Source organism: Silurus meridionalis, chromosome 1, assembly GCF_014805685.1.
Source record: "Silurus meridionalis isolate SWU-2019-XX chromosome 1, ASM1480568v1, whole genome shotgun sequence".
In the NCBI taxonomy this organism is placed as follows: Eukaryota; Metazoa; Chordata; class Actinopteri; order Siluriformes; family Siluridae; genus Silurus; species Silurus meridionalis.
Genome location: NC_060884.1, coordinates 8359226 through 8384553, shown reverse-complemented (window position 1 = coordinate 8384553; position 25328 = coordinate 8359226). Strand labels below are relative to the sequence as shown.

Sequence of the window (25328 nt, the reverse complement as noted above, 5' to 3'; positions counted from 1 at the left end):
GTTAATTAATTATTATTTCTTAATGAGGATAATTCTTTTCTTTTCAGGCTGTGAGTCTCTCACGGAGTGGGAATATCTCCCACCTGTGGGGCCGCGACCCACTAAAGGATTTGTAGGGCTGAAGAATGCCGGAGCCACATGCTATATGAACTCGGTGATCCAGCAGTTGTACATGATTCCCTCCATCCGAAATGGCATTCTGGCCATCGAGGGTGCTGGCAGTGATGTAGACGATGATATGTCTGGAGATGAAAAACAGGACGGCGAGGTAAATCTTCTTCCTGCACAATGACTTTCACAGTCTTAGTTATGCTCAAATGTGTTTATCAGCTTATTGTTGGTGGGAATTTTTGTAACACCCTGGATTGATTAAAGACCTATTTTGATTTGGCTGCCAATTTGGCAGTTTATTGTCGTGGCATATTTAATCTTTTTGCCATGCCCCCTCAAATTAAAGGTAGCAAACCCATTGTCCAAGCATAACCTATCACTGTGCTACAGAGTAATGTGGACCCCAGGGATGAAGTGTTCAATTATCATCAGCAATTTGATGACAAGCCCTCTCTCAATAAGGCCGAGGATCGTAAGGAGTACAATATCGGAGTGCTGCGCCACCTGCAAGTCATATTTGGCCACCTTGCTGCGTCCCGGCTACAGTACTTTGTACCTAGAGGATTCTGGAAGCAGTTCAGGTAACATTGGTAGAATATCCTTCAATTACCTTTAATAGTTACCTTTATTTTAGTTATTCTGTGCTGAAATTTAACTAAAAACGTGATTTACAGGTTGTGGGGGGAGCCAGTGAATCTGAGGGAACAGCATGATGCGCTGGAGTTTTTTAACTCTCTGGTAGACAGCCTGGATGAAGCACTGAAGGCCCTTGGTCATCCCAGCATGCTTAGCAGTGTCCTGGGTGGCTCATTTGCAGACCAGAAAATTTGTCAGGGCTGTCCACACAGGTAAGATTATAGTTTATTGCCTCTTTGTCCAATTTTAGAAGATGGGATTAAACAATGTCATATTAATGTGTTGGTAGATATGAGTGTGAAGAATCCTTTACAACACTGAATGTAGACATCAGAAACCATCAAAACCTCCTAGATTCCTTGGAACAGTATGTTAAAGGGGACTTGCTGGAAGGAGCCAATGCTTATCATTGTGAGAAGTGCAACAAGAAGGTACAATAATATGTTTACATTTACACTGTTTTACCAGGTCATTATTCAAGGAATTAGAGCATTACGCCGTGGAACATGATACATTTCAGTTACCTTCGTTTACTGATTGAGATAACAAGCTAGTACAATTTAGTTCACATGTACAATTTAAAGTGTATTGTTACAAAGCAATTAATCACAAACACGTTATTACACACAAACAACAAAAAAGATAAAGAAATAAAGGTCCCACAGAAGTTATGATGAAAAGAAAATGAGGAAAAAAAATTAAGAACATTTAGGATATAAAAACGTATCTAAACATTTAAAAATAAATGACTGGTTAATAAGCTAATCAAATGAAATTATTCGGCCCACTACAAGTTAAATATTTGCAAAAACAAGTTAATAGAACTGTCATTGAAACTGACTTTGCAGTTCTTGCGTCCCAGGATGCTGAAAAAATTATTCTCTCTTAGATGTACTGTATATAAATATATAGAAAAAGCCTTGAAATGCCTTTTCTGAAGGAAGGTCAATGGAGAATTTCCAAACTTAACATATTTAAAAGTGCTTACAGGACTTTCGGTCACTTGATGTAGCTTTTTGGATTTCCATTACATTACTGGGCAATAAACAATCAGACCTTGGACTAAAATTGCTAAAACATGCTCTCCTAGAAAGATTAGCAACTGTACTGAAGGCTTTCCACAATCCCTATAAAATGTCGAATATTGAATTTTTAAATGTTTGGAGGCCTTATAACACCGCCATCTGCCAGTTCTGCTTTTCTAGTTCTAGCCTCACTTCTTAATGTTGTGTGTGTTCTTCGACAGGTTGATACAGTGAAGCGGTTACTGATTAAGAAGCTTCCTCCAGTACTGGCCATTCAGCTGAAGCGTTTTGACTATGATTGGGAGCGCGAGTGTGCCATAAAGTTTAATGATTACTTTGAGTTCCCACGTGAGTTAGACATGGAGCCATACACTGTGGCAGGAGTGGCCAAGCTGGAGAGCAATGAGGTTACTTCAGAGAGCCAAGTTGTCCACCAGAATGCACCCTTAGACCCGGAGCTGGGCGGAAGCTCTCGTTACCGGTTAGTAGGAGTGCTGGTTCACTCAGGTCAGGCCAGCGGTGGCCATTACTACTCCTACATTGTCCAACGACACAGCAACGGTGCAGATGGCCAGCGAGATCGCTGGTATAAGTTTGATGATGGTGACGTCACTGAGTGCAAGATGGATGATGATGAGGAGATGAAGAACCAGTGCTTTGGTGGAGAGTACATGGGAGAGGTATTTGACCACATGATGAAGCGCATGTCATACCGGCGCCAAAAGCGCTGGTGGAACGCTTACATCCTGTTCTATGAGCGCATGGACACAGTCAGCGTCGATGGCGAACTGTTGAAGCAGATAGCGGAGATGACGTTGGTGTCAAAACCTCACCATCTCAAGATGCCCTCAGCTATCGAGTGCAGAGTGCGCAAGCAGAACGTGCAGTTCATGCACAGCCGCATGCAGTACAGCCTTGAGTACTTCCAGTTTATTAAAAAGCTGCTCACCTGCAATAGTGTCTACCTGAACCCACCACCAGGTATGAACTGGTCAATTGAAGTGTAGCAGTCTACACTGTGTGCACAATTATTAGGCAAGTTGTATTTTTGAGGATTCATTTTGTTATTATACAACTACAGTGCTCTTGGTCAATCCAACATGTTAACAAACCCTTAAACCTGAACATTAAATTAGTAAAAGTGGAGGTTTGGCTTTCTTAAGAGAATATCTACATGTACACAATTATTAGGCAACTACTAGTGTGCAGAATTATTATGCAACTAAATGAAAAACAAAGATTTTCCCCTCTCACTTGTTTATTTTCACCTGTTAAACTGAGAATAATAAACAAACTCAAAATTTACAAATAAACATTTCTGAAAATTTCAAAAAGAAAACCTTAGTGACTAATATAGCCACCCTTCTTTTCGATAACAGTCACAAGCCTTCCATTCACAGAGTCAGCAATTTCTTGATTTGGTCAGAATCAACTTTTTGTGCAGCTGCAACCACGGCCTCGGTTAATTTGTGTCTTTTCTTCTCGACACGTTTCTTGCGACCCTGTTGACTATTTGCTACAAAACGTTTGCTGGTTCTGTGATCGTGCCCCATATCTTAGATATTTTAAGAGTGCTGCATCCCTGTGAAAGACTTTTTACAATTTTTGACTTTTCAGAGTCAGTTAAATCTCTTTTTTGGCCCATTTTTCCCGAGGAGAAGAATCTGCTTAATAATTATGCACACCTTGATATAGGGTATTGATCTCCTTAGGCCACACTCTCCCTCGTTACAGAAATACACATCACCTGATATGCATTAAATCCAATAAGCATTCAAGTTTAGACTTGGAAATTATGGATAAAATGATATGGTCAAAATATTCACTCACCTAATAATTGTACACACAGTGTAGTAGTATATTTTATTTGGATTAACTCACTGAAAACAAAGTATAAATCTGCATGTAATGGCTAAGTCTTTGTCTATATTTGCTTTGACAAGGTCAAGATCACTTGCTACCTGAAGCTGAAGAAATCGCTGTGATAAGTATTCAGCTCGCTGCTAGATTCCTGTTCACTACAGGATTCCATACCAAAAAAGTAGTCCGAGGCCCTGCTAGTGACTGGTAAGGGTTTAAATGATGAAATACTATTTGAGTTTTTAATCATTGTCACACTCACACGATTTCTGTTTGTTCTTTAGGTACGATGCCTTGTGCATCCTACTACGTCACAGTAAGAACGTCCGCAGCTGGTTAGCACATAACGTCCTGTTTGCATTCCCCACACGCTTTTCGGAATACCTGCTGGAGTGCCCAAGTGCCGAAGTTCGTGGAGCCTTCTCCAAGATCATAGTCTTCATTGCACACTTCTCCCTGCAGGATGGCTCTTGCCCTGCCCCAGTCACTTCACCAGGCTCCTCTACACAGGTTCGTAAGAAAAAAACGCCTAAGGTATGAAGTGAAGAAGTGAAGTACATGTACATGTACTAAGAAATGAAGTACATGTACAAATAGACCTGAATGAAGTGTAATCAGTTCTGAACAAGCAGCTAAAGAAATTGTGGGATTGAGCGGGTTTTTTTTCTTCTTCTAATTTACATATTCTTGGCTACAGGCCTGTGACAATATGACTCTGAGCGATCATCTCTTGCGGGCTGTGCTTAACCTGCTAAGGAGGGAGGTATCTGAACATGGGCGTCATCTTCAGCAGTACTTCAACCTTTTTGTTATGTATGCCAATCTCGGTAAGCTTTTACGAACTTTTTAGTGGGAATGCACCAACATCCTGTTTTACAAATGCAATATGATTGTATTTCCAATTAATACTTAAATGATTGTGATTATAATTTATCATCTTACCTATAAAAATAAATTGGAAGCCTTTTGTAACTTGATTCACTTTATGAATCTGGGGATCTGTAGGTTTAGCAGAAAAGACACAGCTGTTGAAGTTGAGTGTGCCAGCTACCTTCATGCTGGTGGCTTTGGATGAGGGTCCTGGCCCTCCAATTAAGTACCAGTATGCAGAGCTGAGCAAGCTTTATACAGTAGTGTCTCAGCTGCTCAGATGTTGTGACGTATCATCGCGTATGCAGTCCTCAATTAACGGTGAGTGCATATTTACAGCCAATAACTCGCTCAGGAAAAAAAAAAAAAAAGAATTATATATATATATATATATGCTTGATTGTCATTTTACTCATATACAGTGCACTACACAGTGAAACGAAACAACATGTCCCCAGGATCAAGGTGCTGCATCGGACAAAATAAATGACCAAAAAGGAACACTGAACCACACTAAACTCAAAATTTTTTTTACCTTTTTTTAAACTTTTTATTTCTATTTATTTTCTTCTTTCTTTAGGTAATGCGCCTTTACCAAACCCATATGGTGATTCCAATCTTACAGCTCCGATCATGCCTATACAGCAGCTTGTGGCAGAGATATTGTTTGTGCGGGCCAGCTATGTGAAGAAAATCATTGAGGACTGCAGTAACTCTGAGGAGACTGTTAAACTGCTGCGATTTTGCTGCTGGGAAAACCCCCAGTTTTCCTCGACTGTGCTCAGCGAGCTTCTCTGGCAGGTCCGGCATAAAGTTAAAATTGAATGTATCATTTGTTATGGTGTATAGTATTCTGTTGCACAGGTGTACATCTCACACAGACAGTACAGCATTCATGACTTTATATAGTTTTTCAGTTTTTTACTCTAAGCAAATTAAGATTCCTAGCATGCAGTAAGGGAATACTTGAATCAAACTCTGACAATCTCTGTGAGACATCACTCTGACAGCATGTATTATTTTGAAATCTCAGTAAACACCATGTCAGGTTTTTTTTTCAAGTGCATACTGTTGAACCAGACAGGTTTCCAAAACAACACAAGACAGCTGTTTTTTTTTTTACAGAAAGTTCAGGGATCTGTTTAGAGGAGCTCTGTTTTAGATAAAATAATATTAGTAGAAAATCTATGCTAAGAATTTCACATGCTTAGTTTATAGTGCTTTAAGAAATAAGTTAACAAGATTCCAAGCCTGAAGGAACTTTGACAATTTTATCCTTTGAAAGTGTTCTTTTAGCTGAATTACACTCCCTGTCTCTTAGTGCTAAAACGAAAATAAACATGTAGATACATTTTTAGCGAATATCTATTAAATTATTAAATAGCCTTCTCGTCAAAACCTCAATTGTTTGATAACCAAGTAGCCCATGTGTTATGGTGGTAATGTTGGAAATCACTTTTTAATTATAAACATTAAATTGGTATGAATAAAAGTAGATATTATAAATGTACAACCAGTAGCAACGGCTTGTCCTCACCCATGTGCAGCAAGATGGCTAAAGCAACAAGTGAGATAGCCAGTAAAGTCACAGAGGTAAACAATCATATCGCTAGCCAAATCTACAGTAGCGCTTTCTGTTCTTAACTTCAGTTATTTGACTTATTGTAGTTTGGACAGATATACAGTTGTTCTCCGCTTGCTTCTTGTCACTCTTCTTGCTGGTGTGGTCTTCTGTATATTTTGGTTTAAAAACTGGTTGGGGGGGTGTCAATGGGCAAGAGTAAGTCAAATCATATCACAAATCACATCTATTGAGTCATTTGTGTCACTTGAGTCTATTAACTTTACTGCAATAATTACAAAGCAAAGTGGTTAGTTTTTATTAGTAGCCAGCAAGTTATCTGATTTGCCAGAACATACCACTATTTATTGAGCACTGCCACTTTTCCTCCCTTTCTTCTCTTTTTTTTAGGTGGCATACTCCTATACTTATGAGCTGAGGCCTTATCTGGACTTGCTACTCCAGATCCTGTTGATTGAAGACTCATGGCAGACACACAGGTGATGTTTTGTTTGTATTTACACATCAATTATCCACAAAGCACACAGTTATTTATTATTGGGGTGGAGGGGTGTATGCATGCATGTATGTATGTATGATCAACATCAACTTTATAAGGGACATTCATGCAATTATAAAACCAAACAAATGTGTGCTGTCAGGACAGTGCCAAAGGTACAGGTCAAGAGCCTCTGGCATTGTTCACATCAAACATTAGGATGTAGATAAATGTAATCTCAATCACTTTGGGAAATTAGTGTAAGCCACAGTTTTGTAGATGGTAACACTGTTGGTGATAAAAGGTCAGAGAAAAAATGGCCAGAGTTGTTCGTGCATTTTTCTGTTGTGTTGCTGCCACACACTGATTGGTCGGCTGATTAGATAACTGCATGAAAGTATAGTTATTCCTAAAATAGCAAAATAGCAGATCGTTAGTTCTGTCATTATAAAATCAGTGCACTGTACAAAAAAATAGTTTTACACATCGAATGCTATAATATGCTTTTTACGCCTCTTTTTTTTTTTTTTTTATGTGCAGAATCCACAATGTGCTAAAAGGGATCCCTGACGACCGGGATGGGTTGTTTGATACCATCCAGCGTTCCAAGAATCACTACCAGAAAAGAGCATATCAGTGCATTAAGTGCATGGTAGGTCTCTTCAGCAATTGCTCTGTGGCCTACCAGATCCTACAGGTGAGATACTACAGTGTGTAACTTTTTTTTAAGCTTTGGTTATTGTTTAGTGCTTTGTATGATCAATTTCAAAAAGTCTTAATTTGAATATTTTATTGACGCACACACGCAGTCAGAGATGCATATGAAGAAAAATGTTTGGGAAAGTTCATTTGTTATTAACCATAATGAAATGACATTGTTCCTGTGTGGCTTGCAGAGTAATGGCGACCTGAAAAGGAAATGGACGTGGGCAGTGGAGTGGTTGGGCGATGAGCTGGAAAGGAGGCCATACACAGGAAACCCGCAATACAGTTACAACAACTGGTCTCCTCCAGTGCAGAGTAATGAAACCTCAAACGGCTACTTTCTGGAACGATCACACAGTGCCAGAATGACACTGGCCAAAGCATGCGAACTTTGTCCTGAGGAGGTAAACTGTCATTGAAAATTGTCTGAATTAAGATAATACACTATTTATAGTTTGATTTTTTTTTTTTATAACTCTTTATGCTGCAATAATGACCAAGTGACTAATGTGATTGACAGGAGCCTGATGATCAGGAAGCTCCTGATGACCATGAATCCTCACCTCCAGAGGATACAGCACTCTACCCTCACTCACCTGGAACCCAGTATCAGCAGGTAAGGATGCCCACAGGCAACAGGCAAAAACACACAGTAGAATAAAATAGTTTTTACGGTAAATAAAGTGAAACTACATTCACTACAGTTGAGTAGTGAACTAAAATTGTGTATGTACTTCTACTTCCAAACATCTTTAGGTGGTACATTTGTTAGCCAGTTGTAACCTAGAAGCAAAGAAAATCTTTAATCTCTTTTTTGGTTTTGTTACTTTTTTTTTTTATTTCTTCCTTTCTGTGCTTAGCCAAACAACCACACCCATGGACAGCCATACACCGGTCCGGCTGCCCAGCACATGAACAACCCTCAGCGTGCACCCCAGAGGCCTCAGGACAGTTGGGAGGGCACGGAGGAGGTGGTCCCTGAGCAGTCAAAAGAGTAGCCAGCTTCATAAGCCTTGCTTCATGATTCAAATGGCCATTTTGGTACATGCCCATGCCTTAGAAGCACCAGTCCTCCAGAAAGGAACAACCTCCTAATACACCTTAGATCTGCTTCACTACACCCACCAGCTGTCACAGCCCTTCCCCCACAACATCTGTCAACCAACACCCTGCCCCCATTCCTAAGTATCAGGATTCAGCTCAGTAACCAGACTGGATTCGAGTCTCAAGACTGCTTGTCCCTGAAGAACATGGTACACAAACATATGCTTACAGGAACACACACATGCTTGCGCACACATTTACATGCTGCCTATGTACATCCCTTTGTGTAAAAGTGTATCGCCTGCTAGGTGTATTTTTCAGAGTATGGAGACAGTGTACATAGTGTGTATAAATTTGGACAGTTAAGTTAACTGTAATAGTGACTGCCAAAATGTGAATATATTACATGGGGTTGAGAATGTGGATTCATGCCTCTGATTATAGAGGGATGAAATCTGGTCAGGAAGAAACTGGTCACAATATAACAAGACCAATTAAATTTAATGCCCTTCAGTAATTCTTTGTGGGCTTTTTTAAGGTTTTAAATGTGTAAATCTAAAGCTGATCTGTCTAGTTTTGTTTGCAGAGGGTCGAGGTGGGTGCAGATTCTCATTTGGAGCACAGATTAACTCACTTGATCCTAATTATTTAGCTGTAGATTAATTTTTTGAGCATCTCTCTGGGATTCATTAACACTGCTGCTGCTGTGCTGCTTCAGTCACTGTGTTTATCCCTGCCCTCCTCTTACACCAACAACAAAGGTCTCAGCCATGGCTATCGTAAGGTGAAATGCCAAATTGTGTCTTTTGCTTCAGCACATAAACTGAAGGTGAAGTGAAACAGAAAAGTGCTAAAATTTTGGCAGTTTCATTTAATAGAAGATCAGATTGTAATGTGACTTACATTGCTGTGACTTAACCTCTAAGAAACGTGCCACTTGTTCAGTGATTATACTTTTTACATTGAAGAAGTAGCCGTATACCTATAACTTTATGTTGAAGGAATTTTGTTGGTGTTGAGGGGTTTGTTGTTGGTGAGATGCTTTGACTAGCATTGCACAGGATTGGTCAGTGTCTAAACATAATATACGCCGTGATTTCATGAGTGTGGGGAAATTATTTGATGCTTTTTTTGTTGTTCAAATACCAAAAAGAAAGAGCTTGCAAAAGAATGAAGTGAGCCCAAAATGTTATTTAGGTTTTTTCTTTTATAAAGGTTATTTCTGAATTTACAAAGAAAATGGTTTGATTTAAATGAAAAAAATCTGTATTTTATTTTTACAAAAAGATATTTACTGCAAAAAAAAAAAGAAAAATGTTGGGCTCCCTTTTTTGTTGTTGTTGATTGTTTTAGTATCATGAGGGTTCTAGAGCATTGATAGCCATGTTCTTTATATATATATATATATATATATATATATATATATATATATATATATATATATATATATATATATATACTTTTCTCACAGCACAAAAGGATACAAGTTCAATATATACATGTAGTGCAAACTTTATTAGCTTTCCAATGTTTCATTTTTGGTACATTTTGTACATAGCCATTGTACGCAAAAGAAAAAAAGAAGTTTGAAAGGTTTAAATCCCTCACGGTGATGGAAGAGGTCGCCTCCTCGTGACGCCATCACTGTTTCCAGAGTGCTACATAAACAAGACATGGATTTGCTGAAGACTGCCCAGAAACACCTGCCATAACCAGACTTTCTGTCATAACCTGAAACAATACTGAATCTCTGTGATTGTGTAGTAACTTATGACACCATAACTTTACACCACATTATGGCTGAACAAGACCCTCACCAGTTTCTCAAGAATCGGGGAGTACCATATAAACCCAGGTGATCAGCTTAATAAGCACTACAGGTCATCTTGTTTTTAGCTCATCTGTTAATGCTTCCCCTAGACAGATCTCAAAATGTATTGTTTTTGTTTGTTTGTTTTTTTTTTTTTATGTCTGCATTTTGGTTTCATAAAGGTTTATTCAGGATCAGATTTACATTTGGGTTGTTGTTATTTTAATTTTATTTTTTGTTCTGAAGCTTTTGTGAAAAGTGCATGGATGATATTCCTTTATTTGCCTTAGAGGACTGTAAAAACCCAGCACACTGTAAAATTACTTTAAAAATAAAAAAGGGTATTTAAATGTTTAGTCTGTGCAATGTGTTGTATAAAATATGCAAATAATGAGTCAAATGATATACTGAATATTATGAGCTTAATAGTGAACCAAATAAGAATTGTCTGAATTTAATATTAACGCTCTATAAGACTTATGTATATCTTTCTGTTGAACTCCCTCTAACCTTTTTGGTATCTTTAATTCTTCACTTTATAGTATAACCTTCCCACTAGCCCTTAAACACATTCTTCCGAAACTTTCAAAGGTGTGCCAGATTTTATCCACTTTCCTCTTAACATAAGGTTTAAAGCAAGTTAGGGCAAAAGTTGCAGTCATTTCACTGTCTTGTGTTTGACATTAGTGTCTTTTGTTGCAGGATGCATTCACACAGGGGCGTAGCCAAAATTTCAAAAGTGGGGGGACGAAATGTCTAGTGTTACCTTTTTTTTTTTCTTCAGTTAACTCTTCTGTAATTGACAGGTTTTATTTTTAATCATAAGACGTTATAAAAGAGTTAAGGAAAATACACAGAAAAAAGTAAACGTTTGTCCAAGCAGCTTTTTTTCCCTTATAGTAATCCTTTAAAACTTGCTGCTTGAGACCGCTGATGCGACTCGAGCTACAGTACCAGGGCGTGTGATGATGACGTGACAAGTGAGTGACTGATTGCCATGGATACGTAAACGTCATGTATAGACTATTTTGTCTCTTTGAATTTTAAATCACTCTGCATTTATATACATTGCTCCATTAAAACCTCAACATGTCGTAAACACAACTCTCCACTAAAAACGTGAGGGGGACGAATTTACTTTTTATAAAAATGCACATTTCATTTTAATTTTTTTGTAGAGATCATGCAAAGCCGGCTTATGTATTGCGACACTTTATTTCTTCTTGCGATTTAAAACGTCAAAATAGAACCATGTTTACACCAGAAACTAAACTGCTGTCGGAAAATGTGTGTTCAGATTCCCGAAAACAAAGCAACGTGCAACTCGAAGATATCTACTTGTATCTAAAACCAACACACGATTCATTAGAATGTAATATGAATGAGTTAAAAACAAAAAAAAGACACGTTTTATCCAGCATTAAACTGCATGCACCTTCTTATGTATTTGTGACCACGCAGGGCTCAGACGTCACAGACTCAAACTCTCCACTGCCACTGCCAAAACGTATAAAATATATATGTGCAATAGGTTAAGCGCACTAATAACCTCCCTGTTTACAACGAACAACTGACACCGAACAGATTAGGTTTTTAACAGCGTGTTTACGAAACACAAGATAAACATTATATACATTTTGTTGAGTTTTCTACTAAAGAAGTTATTGTAGACTTCTATGCTTCCCTCGCGTAGACGCACTTTGTCTCCATCAGATCTGGATCCGGTACTTCAGGTAAGCCTTTAATGTTCTGAATGAAAAATTGTCGTTTAAAGTCTAATTTATGGAGAACAGTAGCCCAATTTCCAACCGGTACCCTGTTGGTTAACAATACCTGTGGTGGTCGTTTGTAACCCGGGCCTCGACCGTTCCGGTATGAAATTCTGGTCCGTGATCCGCATATTTGAATTGATACATGTTTTCCGCTTGATGCCCTTTTTAACGTAACCCTCCCAGTTTATCCGGTCCTGGGACCAGCACTAAGAGCGCACTGGCTTGAGCAACCATAATGGCTAAGTTCAATGTCTGATTTATGGGGTCCAGTAATTCCACTTTATCATCTATGATTTGATAAATATCTTACCTGTTCTATTTTAGCTAAACTAAAAAGTCGTTTTAGTCTGTGCTTTAAAAAATTATTTAAGACCAAACACGCGGTATCATAGCAACGCATTGTTATTATATTTATATACAGTGGAGAGAGCCGCGCGAGAGAGAGAAAATTCAATTCCCAATCCCGCCAGTAAGCAACATCTCGCGAGATTCTAACTGAATGACGCCACACTTCCTTGGCCAATAAAATTAGTAGCTTCACATCGGGTCTTATTCCGTCACGGACACAGACTAGCTGAAAGGCTTAGGTCGAGTTTAGAGCCGGTCGAGACGAGGTAACCATAGTTTTATATATTAAAACTGTAATAAACCTAGTTGTTATTATTATTTTTTTATACGCACTTTAGATATTATTTGATCAAGTTAACAGTTTCGTTTAAACGTTGATCCCAAAACGAGTCGATAAAATCGCACAAGGAGGCCTAAAGAAACCAAACCGGCAAACAAAGAAGCCCATTCTCCGAGACACGCACACATCCTCAACACTCTTTAGTTATGAGTCATGTGGCCGTCGAAAATGTACACGGTCTAGAACAGCAGGTGAGTACTTAACAATTATATTTGTATATTTAACGGCAGATATTTGCCGGTTTTCCCCCACTTGTGCATGTTGCTCTGTGCTAGCCGGTGCTAGCTCTTTCGCTAAGTGCGTATCGTAATTTGCGGGTTAAAATGGAGGCTGGCGGTGTCGATGGAGCTGATGGTGATGATGGCGGCGCAGCGGCTTAATTCAGTGCGACACTCTTCCCATCACATTAAGTTACCGCTTACTCTTGCGGAATACCAATTTGTACTTGGAAGTTACTTAAATGTTTGAACGAAAAATTTAATTTTCGTAGCGGTTATTTCCGTCGTCGTCGGTTTTTTTGTGGCCTGTTTCATATTGACGCGGCGCCTCAGCTATTAGCTAGCAGTTAGCTTCAGGTAACGTGGCACGCTTCAGTTCACATGTACTGGCGTGTAATGTGGACTAGTTAATGTATAATAGACAAGTAAGTATGTGTGAATCTCTAGTTTTAATAAAATACATTTATTTTATTTATATATTTTGTGTGTGTGTGTATGTGTGTGTGTGTGTGTGTGTGTGTGTATGTATATATATATATATATATATATATATATATATATATATATATATATATATATATATAATTTTATCAAAATAAAACATTCCAATTAGTAACTTGCACAACGCGCTTACAAACAACGAGACTTTATTAATCGTTTGATTAGTCTTCAGCTGCAAACCACGTGACAACCATTTGACGCAACGCACAAATCGTTTACATTTATTCGTTTGGCAGACACTTATTCTGAATGAATTTCAAACACACAGGGCAGGCGAAGGTAAAAAAAAAAAAAAGTACAATATCAATAATCATAAACAAATAAAGACGAACTAGTACGTACTGGGATCAAAATGTCCCAAGTTTCTATCAGTAATGTCTGGGCTGTGCCGCAAATATCCTCTGACCAATCAGGTTTGAGAACAGCTCTGCGGTAGAGGATCAACAAGGCTGTTCACATTGTTGCACACGCTACTCCAGTGTCCAGTTTGCTGGCTTGTGGGTTTTATACTTGGCTGATTCCTATGCCCCAAATGAATTGTCTAGTTTTTAAAAACTGATTGTTTTAATTAACTGTCCAACCCACTTTCATATCTGCATGACATTAAATGCGTTACTGTAATGTTGAACGTCTTATTTTGATAAGAACAGTGAGTGAAATGTGAATGCATGCTCCTTACCAGACATGTGAGAAGTGTGTTCTCTGAAACCCCATGATGGGTACTTTGATACGCAGAGTAGCCTGGTTTATATTTGGCAAGTGATGACACAGTGTCGTTGCTCACACAACCTCTTGTGTAACCTATGGGCACCTGTAGATTTCTACAAAAAAAACACACAACAGGGAGTTTACAGGCAACCTAAGGAGACTCTGCTCATGCCAGGACAGTGATAAAGATTGTTTAAAAACAGTAGCCTATTTATTTAAATTACTATGTGGTTGACTCCTATTGACAAGACGACGGTGCACTTTTAATCTATTGCCTAGTGCTCTGTTTTTCCCTTCTTCCATTTACAAAATATTCCTGCTTTCAGATTGCTGCCCTAGACTTGAAATCTGATGCCCAGGGAGGAGGCACTGGCAGTGAGTATTGTTTGATTAGTTTGTGTTAATATTAAGAGAGCTAGCATTTAATCATTTTTAATCTTGAAATTTGGTCACTGATGGGTTGATGTTAGGAGAATAATGTGGATGGTTCTCCAGGGTTCAATGGTTGGAAACCTGTTCATTAGACAATAGAGTAAATGGTGGGGTTTTAGAATTGTTTTTATATATATATATATATATATGTATGTATGTATATGTAATTTGTCATTCTAAAGAAAACCTCTTTGTCACCAGGACGTTACATTCCACCCCATTTAAGGAACAAAGAGTCATCCAAAAATGGTAAATATTGCTTATTACTTTTTCACAAAATAAACCTCTGTAAGGAACTCGGTAGTTTAAGGTCATTTAGAACCCTCTAATTGATCTTTACATTAACTACTGCTTTTAGAAGGAAGTGTAATCTGTGACTGGAAAAAATGTATTTGACAATTGGCTGATTGACGCTTTGTGTTGTATTTTATGGCTTTAAACATTTAACTTGCCTACATCAAATTATTTCGTGGAAATTTATTTATTGCTCACTACTGCATATAGAATGCAGTCTTGAAGTATTTGCAGGAAGTGTCACTTAACATGGATGAACTCCAGGAAAATATCAGTACATAATGCAATTTTATTAATTTAGTCTTTTTATATCTTTTTTTATAGAACAGTTTACATTTTAAAAACTTTTAAATAAAATGCCTGCTTGGTTATCTAACATATTTTAGAATATTTTATAAAAACAAAAGGAATAAATTGAAATTGTCAGGTTTTTCTCCTTTTAAGAAAATGTCTTGCCGCTCGACATAGAATGTTAAATAATCCATTGCGCTAGCGTTAGCTGCTAGCTACTTCCTGGTTAGTGAATAACACTGGACTCTAGCATTTTAATGCGTGCACAAAACAAATCTTATTTCCGGTGCAGAGTAAGTAGCCACAGTGACACTATGCTAAATCTAGTATCTCATCCTTTTTGTGAATACATTTATTTAAAAAAAAACATTTCCCCTATCATTGTTGTATGTTTAGCTATAATAATTAAAATAATTTTCTCAAAGTGCGAGGCAAAGACTTAACAAAATTGTGGTCTGCCCTTTATACGTTCCTAAGGGAACTTGAATTTTAACTATGTGCCACATGTAAAAAGGATTGCATTCTCCGCTTGTGTACTGAAACGAACTGTTTGCACTTTTTTCCCTTTATAAATGGGGAGCTCTGGTCCAGTTATCTTTTTTTTTTTTTTTTTTTTTTTTTTTCCCCAATGAAGTCAACATGGAAACCACTATTTAGCATGGTATTCTGTAAACAGGTGGTTTCAGAGATGCCAATTTATTGTCTTGATCATTTGAGACTAAAGATATTACTATGCTATTTTCTGTAAATCCTTTTTGTTGTAATCTGGCTTAATTTCATGCAATTAAAGGTTGCATCATGGTTGAGGTTTCAAAATAGTGTTTTTGTGATTCGAATTTGTTTTTTGTGACTATTCTAGGGAGTCTCTCTTCTCTTTGAATTGAAATAACTATTGAAGGCTTAAATATAATGTGCCTATAAGGACTCCAAAATTGATTTTAAAGCTTTTCAGTCTGTAGGCTTTCCTTTTGATAATTTTTATGTCGGTCACTTATTCTGAATTGCTCTTACCTTAAGATGTTCCAGGTGGATGGGATGTTGGACGAAGCAATGGATTTGTGAATGGTTTTAATGATGGTCGTGATGGCTACATGAATGGGAGCAGCGCGTTTGGTAACCGTGGGTCCATACGCAATGACCGCGGCAGCCGAGGAGGTGGTTTCAGAGGCAGGGGCAGTGGATCCTTTGCTATTCAACCAGTACAAAACGCAGGCAAATACAAAAGCTTAAGTTTCATTGTTATAGAAGGGAACGTTTTTAGTAATGGGGTACATTTGATCTGTGTACTTATTTGGTGCCTTTATTTGTAATAATCTGATTTGAATGTTTTTGGTGATTAGGCTTTGGCTATGAAAACAAAGATGGAGGTGGCTGGAATGCCCAAAAAGATAATGCCTATAACAGCTTTGGTGGGCGCACTGACAGGAACAAATCTGCCTTCTTTGAGCGTGGCGATCGTGGATCTTCCAGGGGAAGGTAATGTTTTATGGGAATCCCTGAGAATTAGAGGATTTTGCTGTTACCGATGGCTTCTTACTTAATGCAGATTTAAAAAAATTTCACTGCACCGTTTAGGTATGAGCGTGGAGGTTTCGGGAGTGGTGGAAACAGTCGGTGGGTTGAGGAGGCTAGAGATGAAGAGGACTGGTCCAAACCACTCTCTCCCAATGAAAGGCTGGAAAAGTAAGTCAACAAACATGCAGATATACAGTGTATTTAAAAGGTCTACACATCCCTGTTAATATGGCAGGATTTGATGGAGTTAAAAATTTAATAAAACGTCAACGTTTCCCCCCCCTTACGTGTGAATTTACCTTGTAAAAAGTGAAAAATTAAGCATTGCATTGTTTCAGATCATTAATAATTTAATATAAATTCTTAAATTAATCAAGGAGCATCTTGGCCAGACAATACATAAAATATGTATGCATTGTCACTATTCAATAACAATGTGGACACAGCAAAATGCATAAAATCATAACTGTACCTCAAAATGTCTTTTTGGGGGATAAACACTTTTTTTTTTTTTTTTTAATAAATAGAAGCATGCACCTCTGTGTTTACTAGAGGTCAACTGACATGGCCTTTTCTCTGGCTTATGCCAATATTTAGCATGCTACTACATGAAGCCTAATCTAAAGCTGGTTGAAGGCTCACTATCGATAAAGTACAGTTCCAAAATGTAAAAAGTAGCATCATATTTAACCAATGAAATGTATAAGGCTAGTTTAAGAACGAATGGTGAGTGTGGTGTGTGGGTTCCCCCCCTCTTTCTTTCCTCCCTCCTTCGGTCGGCTTTAGTTTTCGTCCCGTGTTTCTGCATGTCTAATGCGGAGCTCATCGGTGAGGGACATCTGACTGTTTGCTTATAAATGAGCATCACACTCTTGTCATTCTTAGTCTTGTCTTTGCAACTCAGCAGACATGATTAAAAAAATTCTACACAAATCCATTAGTAATGATTGCAGCAGGTGTAAACACTGCTTGGTTTATGTTCACAGTACTAGCTTTTCCAGTTTCCCTTTTTGGATGCCAAATACACACAAATAATGCCAAAAATTAATCGACTATCGGTCCTCCTCTAGTGCATATTCTGTAGCCTTTTGTGCGAATATCCCAGGGGTCAGCAGTTTCTGGAATACAATCTACAATTGGTCACAGGGACTCTTCTTAATTTTGCTATTTGATGTAAACATATGGAAAGCTCTTGATTTAGTATTTTTGATTTAATGCATTGTGTTGTGTACATTCATGCAGATATCCAATCAGGCATTATGTGACATGTTTCCAATAAAGTGCACAGTGAGATTATATTATATTGCTGATTTTAAGAATTGAAAACTTTTCTATTGAAACTGATGTGTAACACTGACTCTGTGCGCAAGTGTTTCTACATGTACATCTAACTGCATTTTGCTTTTTATAGTGAGCTATTTTCTGGAAGCAACACCGGGATTAACTTTGAGAAATACGATGACATTCCTGTTGAAGCCACTGGCCACGACTGTCCTCAACACATTGAGATTGTGAGTATCATCATTCAGCTGTTTTTCAGAATCCTCTCTGCCTTAGACCTCTATAGAACTGACTCTGCTTGTAGTGGTAAATCTTCATTCTGTTTTGTGATGCAGTTCCATGATTTAGACATGGGTGAGATTATTATGGGAAACATCACCCTGAGTCGCTACTCACGCCCCACTCCGGTCCAGAAATACGCCATTCCAATTATCAAATCCAAAAGAGACCTGATGGCATGTGCACAAACTGGTAAGAGGCACAGCATTGTGCGAATCACATTTAAATAGTACGTGTGCAAAAGTTGTGGATTTCATATAAACTTTGTGTTCCCCTGGACAGGCTCTGGTAAGACTGCAGCATTCTTACTGCCAGTGCTGAGTCAGATATACACAGATGGACCAGGAGAGGCCTTGCAGGCTACAAAGAACAATCAGGCAAGTTGGTGTATGTGCGTATGATTCGCAGTGGGATAGATTTTGTGGGGGAAGTTTTGTTTCAATTGTATGTTTGTTAAAATGGTTTCTTCAATGCTGCAGGAAAATGGCAGATATGGACGTCGTAAGCAGTATCCACTTTCTCTGGTTTTGGCTCCAACTAGGGAATTGGCTCTCCAGATCTATGATGAGGCTAGGAAGGTAACTTGGGGAAAGTTCAGATCACTAAACCTTATTTTGTGACCTGAAAACCCAATCCTAACAGTTTCTCCTTTTAAATTTGGTTTTTTTTTTTTTTTTTTTTTTTTTTGTAGTTTGCGTATCGTTCCCGTGTACGCCCATGTGTAGTATACGGAGGAGCTGACATTGGCCAGCAGATTCGCGATCTGGAGAGGGGCTGCCACCTGCTAGTTGCCACCCCTGGTCGTCTTGTAGACATGATGGAGAGGGGCAAGATTGGTTTGGATTACTGCAAGTAAGTAGTAACTTTCTGGCTTAGCAAACAAATCCTGGTTTAATATTGTAAAGATATGCAAATTAAACTGCATTTATTTTCTTTAGTTGAGGCAGGATTGTTTCATTAATTTTTTTACATAATTAACTCTGCCTTTTTTTTTTTTTTTTTTCCTTCTGCATGTTGCAGCTACTTGGTTTTAGATGAAGCTGACAGGATGCTGGATATGGGTTTTGAACCGCAGATCCGTCGTATTGTGGAGCAGGACACTATGCCCCCTAAAGGGATGCGCCAGACTATGATGTTTAGTGCCACCTTCCCAAAGGAAATCCAGGTAAATAAATGGCCTGAATAAATAATAAATGTTTGTTCAAAGAATAGATGGGCATCACAATTGCCTTTATTTTTTTTTTTTATAAACAGCTATTGAACATTCATGATGCATTTGAATAAATCTTTGTGAGCCGAGTTTAATTAGACCATTTGTGTTTGTTTTAGATATTGGCACGTGACTTCCTGGAAGATTACATCTTCTTGGCTGTAGGCCGTGTGGGCTCCACCTCTGAGAACATTACCCAGAAAGTTGTCTGGGTAGAAGAGAATGATAAAAGATCCTTCTTGCTTGACCTTCTGAATGCCACAGGTGACTTGGTGTTTCTAATTTTTCTCCTGTATATTGAAATTACCAGAACATTGAGATGAGAACCCCCACAGCAAATGATTTTCTCATGTCAAAATTCAGGAGCGCTATAGACTTTAAATAGCTTGGGTTTGAAGCCGCTAAGGGATATTACTTCTGTTAGCATTTATCAGACATTTAATCAGTTTTAGTATAAATGGAAAAACTGTTCAGGATTGTAGAAATATGTGTAAAGCTTATTGAGATCTGATTTTATCCAGTCATGCCAGGTGAGGGTCAGGATGGTTCTGGAGAAAACAGTGAAAAACCTAGTAAGTAGTGTTTTGCTTACCTGTCCCACCTAGCTCCTAGTATCATTGCAAGTCTCATTACTCTCAATTTATCGACACTTGCATTCCCTAAATGTGTGGGGTGTTTCCCAAGTTTTTTTTATTATTGTTATTTTTTGTGTGGTGGTTAAACATGAAATATTTGGGTTCTCTGATTTCGCACTCTTGACACATTTCATTTGCATTATTTTTGCTTAAATGTTTTTTCTCATCATGCATCATATCCTTCAAGCTATAGATTTCAAGGACATTTACATTCTTTTGAGTTGTTAAACCTTTTAAGGATTTATTTTGTGTTTGCGAGGGCTATAACTTGAGTTTCATGGAAAGCATCTATAGTTTTGATGTGCCTTCAGTAAATTTTGATCAAAAAGGGCACACTTAAAATCTTTCTCCCTTTCCACAGGCAAAGATTCTTTGACTCTGGTTTTTGTGGAAACCAAGAAAGGTGCTGATGCACTTGAGGACTTTCTGTATCGTGAGGGCTATGCCTGCACCAGTATCCATGGTGACCGTTCACAGAGAGACCGTGAGGAGGCCCTCCATCAGTTTCGCTCTGGAAAATGCCCAATTCTGGTTGCCACTGCTGTAAGCCAATTTTTTAAATTTTTGCATTTCTTTTCCTTATCTTGGAATGATTTTTCTTTTTTTGTATTGCTGAATCATTTTCCATGTTTCACAGGTGGCTGCACGTGGGCTTGACATCAGCAATGTGAAACATGTCATCAACTTCGACCTGCCCAGTGACATTGAGGAGTATGTTCATCGCATAGGCCGTACTGGTCGTGTGGGAAATCTCGGTAATGATCTACCTGAATGTGTTTGGGTGTAAACGTAATCAAATTGTCAATCCTTAATACAATTAATTCTAACTCTCTGTTCAGGTCTCGCCACTTCTTTCTTTAATGACAAGAACAGCAACATTACAAAAGACCTCCTGGACATCCTGGTGGAGGCCAAACAGGAAGTGCCATCATGGTTAGAAAGCCTGTCTTATGAGCACCAGCACAAAGGCAGCAGTCGTGGCCGATCAAAGAGGTGACAATTTTCTGCTTTTGGAGTTTTGTGGTTGGTAAATGGCCTGACATGGGACAAATGAGCTTGTGCTGTATGTAATTCTTAATCTGAGGAAATATTTCCTTTTGTTAGGTTCTCTGGAGGTTTTGGAGCCAGGGACTACCGTCAAACCAGCAGCAGCAGCAACCCTAGTGGATGCTTTGGAAATCGTGTCGCTCGTACTTCCGGTGGCCATGCTGGCGGCCGTGGATTTGGCGGGGCTAAGGGTTAGTTTCGCACACTTGTTGGGGGGAGTAGCTTTATTAGCTTTTTTTTTTTTTTTTTTTTTTTTTTTATATACTTTTAATGTCTGTGTGTGAAGTGTTTATGAAAGTTTCAAGGATGCACTATAGTTCTTTTAATATTCCTTATCTGGAATTTTGTTTCCACAGGGGCATTCGGAAATTTCTACAACAGTGATGGTTATGGTGGAAACTACTCTCAGGTGGACTGGTGGGGAAACTAACCACTTTAACCACACGCGCACCTTTTCTCTCCCCATGATCAGTGGGCCCCACACCAAACTCACTGAATGGAAACCACATGTAATTAAGCCAGGCTATCAACGCTGTGTAGCATTCAAAAACTCTACAGTACATTAACACCTGTGATTCTCTGACCACATCCTGGAATAATGCATCACTGGCTGTAGGAGTTGGAATACATTGGCCACAGAAGGAATTTGCCTGTCTGTGGAAAGGCAAAAAGTGGAAATGTCACTTGTTTTTGGCTCTTACTTTTTATTCCACTACATCACACAGCTTTTTTTGCAGTAAAGGAGAATCATTTGTCAATATACTGTGCCTTTTTTGAATTTGGACTCTTTACTTTAGAAACATCATGGCTGACCATTGGCCACATTTTGTATTTTGCATTTTTTTTTTTTATTTGTATTTCTTTTTTTTTCTTTTCAAAAGGTTATTTGAAGGCACAAAATACGATTTCTCAAACCTTGGCAACTTTAGGAAGGTTTGGCTCTGGAGGCGAAACCTTGTTCTGAACATCAAATTAATCACAAGGGAAACCAGGTGCATTACAGAAATGTACCTGCCCCTCTTTACCTTTGCTTTGCAAAGGAAAGGAAGATCTTGATGAAAATGTTAATCTTGCTCACTCTATCCTGGAGAGGTACCTCTAAGGGATGTGGTAGTCATCTGGAAAAAAATAAAGCTTTAGCAAGCCATTCCAATATATTATCAGTAACCACAGTGAGCAGTTTGTACCTCCATTCACACCAGTGTTTGGATGCACAACACTAGTATGCTCTTATGTAAATCATGTTTTCAGGCAGCCAGTTCAGTAATGGGTGCTGCTTGGACTTTTTTTTTTTTCGTTCTGTTTTTTACTTGAACTTTTGTGGAGTGGCAGTTATGTTTTATACTTTTACTGAATACGTTTGGAAACGGACAAAACCCGTGAGCTACGAGCTACTGCATTAGTGAAAAGTTCAAGTTGCTGTATTTGGACTGGTGTCTGAGTAGACAGGCCCTAAATGCCAGTCTCTGCAGCAATTCGCATGGCAAGTGTTCTTGTTTTTTTGGTCAAGTAGATAGTCCAACAAATTTCTGAAGCAGGCTTTCCTTTTTTTGAATATCAAATAACATCTTAGTGATTTTTTTTTTTCTTTTTTCCCCCACTTCCTCCCCCCTCAAGTTGCCCTGAAATTTATAGTGACCTGTGTAGTCTAGAGAAACTGCTTCCCTGCAAGACCTCTGAAGGGAGGAAGAAGGGGGAGGGGTGAAGGGGAAATCAGGAACAGTTTATACGAAAGGAATTGCACAGTAGGAAGCAAAGTCTAGTGGCATTGGAGTTTTGGCTAATACACTTTTTTATTTTATTTTTTTGGTAGTAGTTGTAGCTGGTGTTTTCTTGGTGTCTTGGACAAAGTAAAAGTTACAGTTCCCCTTCCCTCCAAGTTAATTGAGGACCTCTGTGATGGTGTGGAGACTAGGTCGGCAGTCACTCTTTGCAACTGGCACTCCCTTTAAGCAGTTGAGGTGGTTAGGAGGTTGGGGGGGTGAGGGCATGATACTACATTTTACTGAAGTGCAATAGATTTCCTCAAGCATGCTGTGCCTTTTGACGTGTAAAAAAAAAAAAAAAAAAAAGAACTGAAGTGGATGCACTTGACCAGTATTGTGGTAACTTGAGACAAGTGGTGCTATTTAGGTTTAGGCCCTTGTATGTTATGCCCAGTTTTACAAAAACTTATTTTATTGCACATCAAGAGTTTTATACAAGTCTTCAGTGTGTGTCCTTAGGCTTCCAATATTCTGTGTAAGCCTGTAAATGCAGCTTGTTTACAAAACGGAGGGGTTCTCAATATTTAGCCAGGATTCATTTGGGACCAGGGAATCGGCAAGGGGAATTTAGCTACTTGCACACAGATTACTAGATTCTACTTTTTTGCTGCTAGTTTGTGTAATTTATTAAGCATTTTTGAGAAATATTTATTTTTATAAACCTAAAAGTGATCGTTTTCATGTGAACTTGACCAAAAGACCGTACAAAAACACTGGTACTTGAATGTTGAATGCCACCTGTATGCGTGAAACTTCTATTTTTCGGGGTAGTGTGAGCTTTTTAATGTTTAAGGTCATTTTGAAATCTGTCAATCCTCACTTCTAGACTGTACACTTCTGGCCAAAAATTCCTCCTTAAAAAAAAAAAAAAAAAAAAAAGAATTGGCAACCAAATTAAACACTATGCCAAGGTTTGGACAACAGATCAAAATAATTTTCTAATATCAGCGCAAATTGTCCCAAGGTTTGTTTTTGTTAGTTGTTGGTTCTTTTTTTTTTTTTTTTTTGTTTTTTTTGTTTTAATAAGTAATTGAATTTTGCCCCCAGTGAATGTCTAGCTGATGGCAATCTTAAGAAAATTAATACTTGTGGTTCTTCTGTTGCATTTGCAGAAATTTGGTATTTGGAAACCTTGTTCTATGGTTTGGTGCTAAATTCAGCTAGTCTTAATTACAAAGCAGTTTAATGTACATTGGGCAGGAAATGAGGCGTTTATTCACCAACCCATTACAAAGAATATCAGTGGTGCCCTTTTTGCTTTCTGTACTAGTTTAAAAGATGTGCACTGTGTTAATTGTAAGATTTTACGAAAATAAAAATTAGAAATGGCAAAATGCAATGTGTAATAACCTGAATATTTTTTGGAAACAATACTGCAGTTAAGGCGGCAGAATACAAGAGCTGTTGTCAGTTTAAACACACTTGCAAACTGTTGTATACCAGGTAAGGCTTGAATACCTGACCCCATGCAGACTGAGGGGGGGGGAAGGGATCACATACATCAGCTATGGTTGGACTATTTATTTAATAAAAAGGAGCCCTGCCCCCCAAAAAAATTTAAGCAGCATCGAAGTTAAGATTTGGCACAGGTGTACAACATAGGTGTAGATCAGCTGTTAACATGAAGTGTTACCCCTCTGCTCCTGTTATTTAGGTAACATTAAATGTAATGCAAATTGTGAAGAGTTTATAGTGCAAATATATAAACAGGGCTTAGTTTAAATTCCCTCCAACAGACAAACAGCCAAATCTACGTATCGTATCGAAGATTAGAATAGTTCAGTTTTAGGATTTAGGTTCCCAAATTTAAGCAACATTTTCTTGTTTCACCGTCAGGGGGCGTCCTTGCACATTTATACACTTCCACCTGTGTAGGGTGACCACAGCTGAGATAATCACTCCATCAAAGTCTACTACTGCCAAATAAGCTTGAATCCACAGACTCAAAGCATTTAAGTGTGATTTGAGTCTGTAGACTGAAGCTTAATGATGGCATAGCCATACATTTTAATTCTCAATATTCTTCCAGTCAAATAGACAATTTGATTAGTGATGTAATTCAACACATTTTAAACATCCAAGCCTCTGAATCACTTCATAAAATTCCTCCTGTCCCATGGTAGCTGTGACTTTTCCTCACTCTGAAAAAGGTGCCAGCACATGGGAGAACGTGGCAGGCCAAAACCATGGTACAGAAATTGAACTAGTAGTGCAAATACACAGAGCAGCTCTGTTTAGAGTGACTGGGAAGCATCTGTAGCTGGTACAATTAGGGATTTTCCTAAACTTACATATGCAGTAATGTGTAATGTATTATTTAAAAAAAAAATTTGCTTCAAAATAATTGGGAAATTTTTCTGGTATCAGTACTATTTTATACTTTTTACTTTCACTCTACTTTTTTTTCTTTACACACATCTTTACTTTCTACTTCTTACATTTTTTAAACTAGCTTGTTACTTTAGTTTTAATCTATTTGGTGACTATTTAATCTATTTGGTTTTTTCATTGCGTGCCGTCTTCAGACCAATCTTTTTCAATCTACCACTGGTGTATCATTTCCTGGCTCT

At 38.2% G+C, this 25328-nt stretch overlaps 2 protein-coding genes across 3 annotated transcripts in view; both read left to right on the top strand.

The window, feature by feature from the left end:
* LOC124385972 (probable ubiquitin carboxyl-terminal hydrolase FAF-X) overlaps positions 1–9714 on the top strand; it is a 41632-nt gene extending 31918 nt beyond the window's left edge. Inside the window, 15 exon segments of the mRNA XM_046849521.1 lie at positions 48–268; positions 502–692; positions 786–959; positions 1037–1178; positions 1994–2753; positions 3716–3839; positions 3917–4142; positions 4330–4459; positions 4638–4823; positions 5083–5303; positions 6475–6563; positions 7103–7259; positions 7459–7671; positions 7788–7883; positions 8128–9714. Of these exon segments, the coding sequence (XP_046705477.1) occupies positions 48–268; positions 502–692; positions 786–959; positions 1037–1178; positions 1994–2753; positions 3716–3839; positions 3917–4142; positions 4330–4459; positions 4638–4823; positions 5083–5303; positions 6475–6563; positions 7103–7259; positions 7459–7671; positions 7788–7883; positions 8128–8265 (3068 nt within the window). The 3' untranslated portion in view covers positions 8266–9714.
* Positions 9715–12463: 2749 nt separating this feature from the next.
* Positions 12464–24097, top strand: ddx3xb (DEAD-box helicase 3 X-linked b). 2 transcript variants are annotated; one of them, XM_046849533.1, is made up of 19 exons: positions 12465–12772; positions 14335–14383; positions 14642–14689; positions 16043–16237; positions 16366–16501; positions 16601–16708; positions 17952–18051; positions 18157–18292; positions 18383–18477; positions 18580–18678; positions 18792–18952; positions 19121–19265; positions 19430–19574; positions 19832–19882; positions 20307–20488; positions 20583–20700; positions 20785–20938; positions 21050–21183; positions 21349–24097. In XM_046849533.1, the coding sequence occupies exons 1-19, from the start codon at positions 12728–12730 to the stop codon at positions 21420–21422; spliced, it is 2175 nt and encodes a 724-aa protein (XP_046705489.1). In that variant the 5' UTR covers positions 12465–12727; the 3' UTR covers positions 21423–24097. The 2 variants fall into 2 exon arrangements, with proteins under 2 accessions (XP_046705497.1, XP_046705489.1); XM_046849541.1 differs by lacking the exon at positions 19832–19882 and having other exon boundaries at positions 12464–12772.
* The last annotated feature ends 1231 nt before the right edge of the window (positions 24098–25328 follow it).

Excerpts from the sequence above, each read along its gene's own strand:
- ddx3xb (XM_046849533.1), top strand. The coding sequence starts at position 12,728 with ATGAGTCATGTGGCCGTCGAAAATGTACACGGTCTAGAACAGCAG. Across the intron at positions 16,502-16,600 it reads CGTGGATCTTCCAGGGGAAG|GTATGAGCGTGGAGGTTTCG; the intron begins GTAATGTTTTAT and ends TGCACCGTTTAG. Across the intron at positions 18,679-18,791 it reads TCTATGATGAGGCTAGGAAG|TTTGCGTATCGTTCCCGTGT; the intron begins GTAACTTGGGGA and ends TTTTTTTTGTAG.